Genomic DNA, 8,300 nt, shown 5'->3' on the forward strand with positions numbered 1-8,300 from the left:
CTGTGCAAAATCACAAACATCACAATACCAAGATTAGAGTTGATTGCAGGTCATATCGCAGTGAATCTGGTCACCAACGAGCAGGCGCCCTTAGTACAGTCCACTGCTGGCTTGATTCAACCTGAGCGGTCTCCTGGAACAAAGGACAAGGGGGCTACCGCCAATATGCTTTTTGGGGTCTAATGTCTTTGTGATCCCACAAACTGGGACCAGCAGTTCGATAATCGTCTTAGTAAAGCAGGAAAGCTATGCACATATTAAGAGTGTGCAAGAAGTATGGTTATATTTAAGACTACCTAAATTGGCTTTTTCATAGTTCCTTAGGGAAAGATTGTACCTGTAGCATGCCTTTTGGAAACCTCAGACAGGAAGTTATGGAAAGGCATCACCAGCTCCACCGAAAGCCCGTTGGCAGACCTCTTACCACCCAGTAAAGCTAGCTAGAGCTAGGCCACTTAGGAAAAGAGGTCATACCTATATACTCCCACAGAATTTAACTGAACGTTTTAAACGCTGTTCCATTAATACATATCTTCTAAACTATATTTAATTTTCATAGATTCTCCATAAGGTTTTATCATGTACATTTGTCTTTTTCAGTTGTTATTTGAAACGTTTGTTTTTGGAATCAGAAAGAGCTTTATTATTAAAAAAATATATTATTATTATTATTATTATTATTATTATTATTATTATTATTATTATTATTATTATTATTATTATTATTATTATTATTATTATTATTATTATTATGTTACTAACCATGTACACAAGATTCAATAACACAGTTAAGTCAAATGGCACCCATACGCCGAGGAGGATATGCTGTGAACAATCCAATCTAGAAACAAGCCCCATCCTGGTTGAGTGGTCCATCAAAGTGGCCACTCGATATCATCCTAGAACTTTTACTTTGGACCATGGCTGAACCCAAAGTGAAGCGGGGAATTCTTTTCAGTGGCCCTTCCTAGCTAGGATGTTCTTGAACGTGTGCATAGCAGCCACCCATAACCAAGAGTTCTGCGTACTGGAGCATGGGTGTGGTTGTTCATTTGCAAGCGACAATTGAAGTGAAAAAAGAAAAAAGTGGACCAATTAGTACTGAAAAAGTAGAGAATCAACAGCTGTGGTGGACAAATGAAGCACGAGAATGAGCCCTGCTGGATGACCGGCAGTTCATCAAGAACCTGGTCGTCCAGGCCCACCTGTCAACCCTGCAGGGAGGAGTCGAACTTATTAGGGCAAAGATGCACAAGCAATCCTGGGTACCCCAGGTATAACACCTGGTACAAAAGTCGCGCGGACACTGTTATGGATAAAAGAGATTCCAAGGCAGTGTTTATGAATCACCACTATCAGGCTTGGAAGCTTGAATGGAAGGATCGGAACCGTGTCAAGTGATAGCAGTAAAAAGGCCTCCCTGCCTTAAACGGTTAAAATAAGTGACTTGGTATCTGCACCCGTTTCTTGAAGCTCGGGCCTCTGTTGTTTGCAGTCTGAGTGAATAGGTTGGTGAGCAAATGGCCATACAGAGTCAAGTATGTGGACGACACCACTGCTGATGAAGTCATTCCGAGATGCTCACCGAGCTATTTAATATGCATCGCAAAGCTGCGGAGCATGGCATGTGTCTTAATACTAACAAGTGCCGGGAGCTCATTGTAAATTTCCTACAATACCTGCCTTTCGCCATTAATGAGGTACAGTTAATGGGCACTGTAATTAAACGAGTAAGCGGCTGTGAGACCCTTGGAGTATACTTCAGCTATGACTTTAGCATGGAATATACATATGAACTATTGGGCTCTTTAAGACATCCGGAGTCCTTGTAGATCTGGTTAAGATTTATTGCGCTCTTATAAGATCTGTCTTAGGGCAGAAACATGACTACAGAAAGTACAGCAAGCCGAACAATTCCTCGAGTACTTGGCTGGCCTCACTATCAGATGGCAGTTTATCCTAAGTCTTGCTTTATGTTTGGAAGGACAATTTCAACGTCTTATTGGGCTCTTCAAGAACGCCTTCTTCAAGGCAATTGGAAATGGAACCTTCTCATGGCCAGAGTTGGAGGAAATACTACTCGATGTGGAAGTAGCCCTTAACAACCGACACCTTGAAGATCATTGAGTAAAATTCAACTGACCGGGTATGTGCTGATGTCAAACTCAATGCTACTCCCATCCAAACTAGCTAACCGAACTGTGAGGACATCAGTGAAAGATTTGAGAAAACGTGCCAAACTCCTCCTCAGGTGCAAGGAAGTTATGTGAAAATGATGGACCTCGGAATATGTTAGAAGTCTTTGAGAACTTCACCGCCAACCACGAGGCAAACAAAGTTCTTCCTAGTATTGGGGATGTCGTCATCATAGGAGACGAATCCAAAAGCCGAAACTAGTTGAAACTGGTAAGTTTCACCGACTTGACGTCGACGGTGCTGTAAGATGGGATGTCAAAGCTGCCAAACTCCGGATGAGCAAAGGTGACGTCGAGCAGCCAGTGCAGCGTCTTTACCATTTGGAGTTCATCTGAGTTCCTTTCAAAAAGATATTGCTAACTTGCCGGATAATTGATATTCGATTTAACATTGAAGTCATTTGCTGGACAATGAACACTTGCTGATTGATTCAGTTCTAGTTTGTCGTTCTTGTTAGATATTAGTTTGTTTAGTGTCCATGCCCAGTCCAAGGAGTGAAACATGTATATCCCAGGAACATACACAGTGGAGGGTTTTGAGGACTGGACCATTTATGTAATCATTTGTTGTTTGATTAGGAGATTGATTGACAGTCGGACACGCGTGAAATACCAAAATTACACAATAAGTGTACAACTTAGCCGGGAGAGGGTGTGTGTAGTTTGTTGCGAGCCAAAGGTTTCACGTGGATTCCCCCGCTCAGGCAAATTTTAGTACTCGTACCTACAATCCTGGCCAAACACAAATGTACCGGCACTACAAACGCTATTTTCGTATCTCTCCCGGAAAATATTGGCCAGGATTGTAGGTTTGACCTTGAGTTTCTCATAACATTCCAGGCCCCTCCCGTCGTGCGTGACTCGCGCTCTGCGCTAGCCTCGTGCTTGCCTCCGCTCGCCTAAAAAAAAATGTATTTTCACACGTTAAGGAATGCACGTTGCTTCGTGCTTTGCATACGGATGTGTTGGTATTTGTCGCATGAGTTATTTTTGACAGTGTAGGTGATTATTTGTTATCAGGTATATAAGGTGTTCTTTGCAGATTCAAGGTCACTTGACGGCATCTCTCGCTACCGTTCTGTAAATTTTCTTGTATTTGTTATCTTTTTTGTTATTATATTTAATCTTTTAGAAAGGTAATTACCAGATTGTACATTATTGACATTATTGTTAGCCGACGTCTTCGTTGGCTGTTGTTTGTAGTATGTTTATTCATGTATTTTGCCCGTGTTCTAGCTATCAATAAACGAGATGCCTATTCCTGATTCTTGTCTGCGTTTCATGGTTTCTAGAGTGAAAATGATTTGTTCTCGTTTCACTGCAGAGTGATCAGAGAACAATAACGCCTGTTCTGCAGGCTACTGGGACACGGCTATTCTGCAGCAAAATGGCGTCCGATTTGAATTCAACATGGACTGGTTCTAATCTATTCTCATTTTATGATTTTAGCTGATGAATCATTTCCTGTGACTCCGAAGGGGTTTGAATCGGCTGTTCCAGAGGCAGAGGCAGTTATAAAGCAAATACAAGCAATGTGTTCGACTTCCCGCAGACGAGGGATATTGATGGGGTGCCACTCCTTACTTGCCAGTTTGGATAGTGATATTCCACCGGCTGCCAAGGGTGTCATTTGTGACCTGTTGTTGATCAGCAGGGACATAGGTCTACACCTATTTACACTCTACAGGAGTGATGCTGAAGACCATGGCCAGTTCCCTGATTATAGCCGTGCAGCTGCTCAAGCCTTGAAGGTAAAGCTGGCGTTGAGAGGAGACTGCAAGGAGAAGTTCTATGTCAGCTGCCAAGTGGTTCCCTGCAGTGCAAAATCAAGGGTTGATGTGCATCCACCCATCGATGACGGTCGTTACCCTGCAAGCTATGCCATTGGATTCAACCGCGGAAAGTTCAACAACATCCTGAATGCATTGGTCATTGTATTCGCAAGTATTCCATCAGTGCTGTCAACAAAGATGGGAGTTAGTTTTTTACATCTTTTGACGCATGACCAGTTTTTGTTAGTAAAGCAGAAGATCACCGAACGTCGAGAGTTTTGGGTTCAAGGAGGAGCAGGAACAGGCAAAAGTATCGTAGCAGTTGAGTTCATGACAGAGCTTCGCCGCCGTGACCGGAACTTGGAAAAGGAGAAAATTCTCTATGTTTGCGAAAACCAAGGAATGAGAGAACGAATAAGGTAAGGCTTTCAGTTTATTTTACTTGTGTTTATTTAGTTGTTTATTGAACGGAAGTACAAGCATTTGCATATCGGTATAGTTTTGTGTTATTACAACGCTAAGAAGAACTATTAAAAACTGAATAATTGTGTAATGCAATTCCAGGGATTTGATTGGCTTAGTGGGCATGGTATGTGAGCCATTATACCATTCCCCGAGAAATAGCGAACAGTGACGTTGTATTCTGGTTGTTATTGCAAAGCGAAATCAGCATGATCTAGCAATCTAGCGCGTGTTGGATACGAGATAATTATAGCCTACTCGGCGCTACGCGCGTCGCTGGCTATCCATCGTCTCATACCCAACACGTGCTCGTGCGTTCTGTCTCAAAAACACGTCACGTTTGACCGGCCGTCGTGTAACTCAACAGTTGACAACTTCACGGATCAACATGCACAATTTTGTTTCTCTCCTGAATCTACACAGCACATCACCCAAAGAAATACGAAAAAAATACGATTTGCACAAAATCTTTTTTTTTTTTTTTTCATTTTTTCAAATTTTAAATCTATATTTTGGCGGTCCACCCCCACTGCTGATTAGGAAGGCCGAACGGGCTTGCAATAATAATAATAATAATAATAATAATAATAATAATAATAATAGACTTTATTAACAGCATTTCCACAAAGTAGCTATTCATCCGTTAATATCTAACTAAAGTTAATACAACTAAGACAAACTTAAGAAAGGCTGTGTTAAAACGAATAACAAAATATGTTCCAAACGCTAAATAAAAAAAATCAATCATAGTCTGGACCTGACTTTATCTTGTAGCAATTTCTTCGTCTCCTTAAAAAATAAAATTGGATCCATGCAGTTTCTTAAAGAAAGGGGAAGGTTATTGAATAAATTAGCAGCTTCATCTTGAAACGTATTGGCGATCATTGATCTTTGAAGCTGCATACCCTTGCTGAAGCGTAAGTTTCGATTACTTTCGTAAGCATCTAGTCTCAAATGATTTGGCCAGTCTGAGCTGTATAGACTCCTGTGTGTACTTTTAAGAATATGCCATTCGCGCTGTTCAGTCACCGGTAACCAATTCACTAGTTCAAGATATCAAGCGTTGTTGCATACTTACCATTGACAGAGCTTGCAGCTGCCTTTTGTACTCTATGAAGACGTGCTGTTAAATATTCCGTTAGCGAGTGATAAAGAATGTCATTATAATATAATTTCGATAGAACAAGGTTAATTACAATCCTGCGGCGTTTGTCTTGTTTTTATTAGGAGAGCTGAAGTCTGCCAGTGCGTCTGTAGAAAGACGTTCATGATGTGGGAGTTTCCTAAGGTAAAACATGTCGTACTGGATGAGGTGCAAAGTTTTAGGATGGAGAATGGAGACTGGCTTCAGAAAGCGAGACGCCTTGTGAGACAGAGCTGCAGTGATCCCGAACATGACTCTGGCTTTTCCTCAACGCCGGAGTCTGAGTCACAGAGGGGGTCAGCATCAGAGCTAGAGTCTCAGTCTCTGATAGGGTCAGGCTCAGCAAGTCAAAAACCTGGTTATTTGTGGATTTTCATTGACAATGAGCAGGTGAACCACTATTTTCCATCTGGCATTCCTAGGGTAAGCGAACAGATTCCATCATTTCGCTTAAAAAAAGTTATCAGAAATTCAACAAGCATTTTTAATTATGCGAAAACTTATCTCAACGAGAATGCTGCCTGTGAACTAGAAATAGGGCACGACTTTGAGGGTTTAAAAGTAGATCATCGGAAGTACTCAAGAGGTAATCAGCTCAAAGAGTTGAAAAAAGTGCTTCAATCCCTCTTTCGTGAAGGATACAGCAAAGGGGAGCTAGTCATCCTTTTCGACAAAGAAGGAAGTATTCCTTATGATTCGTTTGAGAGAGAAATGAATCTTGAAAAGATCGTCGATGCGGTGGATGATCATTTACCAGAAGTTGTTGTGACATCCTTTCGCAAATATAGTGGTTTGGATCGACCGGTGGTGATCCTTGTTGACATGAAGGCATCGCTTAAGAAGGCGTTAAAGTGTAACCAAACTGCATCCATGTACTGTGCAGTGACACGAGGAATGGTGAGATTGATTGAACTCGAAGAAGAATGAGTAAAAAAGAAGAGAAAACTCTGTTAACTATTCAAATCAATTTGAATAGTTTGCTTCATTCAGTGTGATGCTGAAATATCTGTGCAATACTAGCGTTTGGGGACTGTACGTCCATTGTCCATCTACCGATCTGCAACCTGTGCACACGACGTAAGAGACTAGTAGGAAATTGCTTCTTTTGAACAGACTTGCTACTGAGTTACTCTTCAATTAGCAACTTTTCTCATCGGAGAATTTGTTACAAACCTGTGCTCTGAAGGCTGTCGACATTGAGCTGTTGGGCTTGATTTTGATTGAGCTCAACCCCAAAGCACTCATCGTATTTTGTTTTTATTTTATGCCTCTGGGAGTGAATTTCGTGTATATCAAAATAAATAATAGTAATAATAATAATAATAATAATAATAATAATAATAATAATAATAATAATAATGATAATAATAATTATAATAATAATAATAATCAATAAAAACGATATTTTAAGAGGAGGCCTCCAATCACCTGACGGTGGTTTTCAAGGAGGGTCCTCTAAAATAAAGGTTCAAAATACATTCAAATAAAACTAAAATACAGCTAATAACTGGGACACAGCTAAGATTCAGTTAAAGGTTCTAGCTGAAGTTAATTCTTTTATAAAATGTAAAACTGAGTATGTAGTTTCCATGAGTTGCAGCAATGTTTAGCCACTGCAACAGCGATATTTGGAAAGCCCGATCGGTGCCTTGGGCTTCGCAGGAAGTACTTATATACATGTATATATATATATACTTGTATTGCCTTGAAACATACCTTTTATATGCATTAGTTAACTTTTAAATAGCGAACTTTTTCAAAATTGCATCATTCACCTTCGTAGTATTGTCTTGGCAAGTTTTATAGTGTGGATCCCTAGTTTTTATAGTTTTGTTATTTATTTGCATTGTAAGATCTTAGGTGTTCAACGTTTGTAGTAGTAATTTTGATTATATTTTTTAGGTTAGTGGTTTAGTTTTAAAGAGGACCCTTCTGTAAATCACTAGTTTTTAAGCAGTGATGTTGGCATCCTCATTCTAAAGATTATCATCATTCATTCATTTCTGTAAATAAACAAAAGCACGCCCGCTATAGAAAATTCTTATTGTGTTCCGAAAACAAGACTCGGTAGCATGACATAACCGTTTGTGAACTGGAGTTTAGGTTATGTCAGAGGTTTTATTGTATAGCGTATGGTAACATGGCTACCTTGCAAGAAAAGGGAAGCGTCTTTTCTTTTTTCTTTCTTTTTTTTTTTTTCTTATTTCCTCCTGTAAATAAAAGCCAAGCTGACAAAGATGGTTTCATGGAACTAGTGTTGTGTTTCAAGTTTCATTCATCAAGTTACAATAACTACTCGACAGATATGCTCGACTAAACATCTTACAACCTCACTCATCTTCTTACGAAGCAACGCCTAACTATAAAGACCTTGACAAAACGAGCGCGACTGGTTCGTGACTGACCTCAGTGCAAGTTTAACTGACAAAATCAAGTGCTTAGACAACGTTTCAACAAGAACAACTATAAAGTGGACTTTGTTGGACGCGGCACTTCAAAGAACACTGAACCTAACTTTACAAACAAGGACGTGACGCCTGTCACTACTGCGACTATAACTTACATCAGCGACACTTCTGAAACTATCGCAAGGATCCTACAGCCCTACAACATCCTTGTAGCTCACAAACCTATCACTACTTTGCGTCAACTATTGACGAACGTTAAGGACAGAAACGAACCAAGCCACAGACAGAGAACAGCTTGTAAACTGTTCTTCAAAAAGAT

The 8,300-nt window shown here is 40.2% G+C and overlaps 1 protein-coding gene across 1 annotated transcript in view; it reads left to right on the forward strand.

The window, feature by feature from the left end:
* The window catches only part of LOC146464360 (schlafen family member 11-like), a 74,423-nt gene extending 66,599 nt beyond the window's left edge, over positions 1-7,824 (forward strand). Inside the window, exons 6-7 of the mRNA XM_085129825.1 lie at positions 3,645-4,386; positions 5,657-7,824. Of these exons, the coding sequence (XP_084985951.1) occupies positions 3,645-4,386; positions 5,657-6,500 (1,586 nt within the window). The 3' untranslated portion in view covers positions 6,501-7,824. The remainder of the gene's footprint in view (positions 1-3,644; positions 4,387-5,656) is intronic.
* The last annotated feature ends 476 nt before the right edge of the window (positions 7,825-8,300 follow it).

This window comes from Pavona decussata, unplaced genomic scaffold (assembly GCF_977016875.1).
Source record: "Pavona decussata unplaced genomic scaffold, jaPavDecu1.1 SCAFFOLD_164, whole genome shotgun sequence".
In the NCBI taxonomy this organism is placed as follows: Eukaryota; Metazoa; Cnidaria; class Anthozoa; order Scleractinia; family Agariciidae; genus Pavona; species Pavona decussata.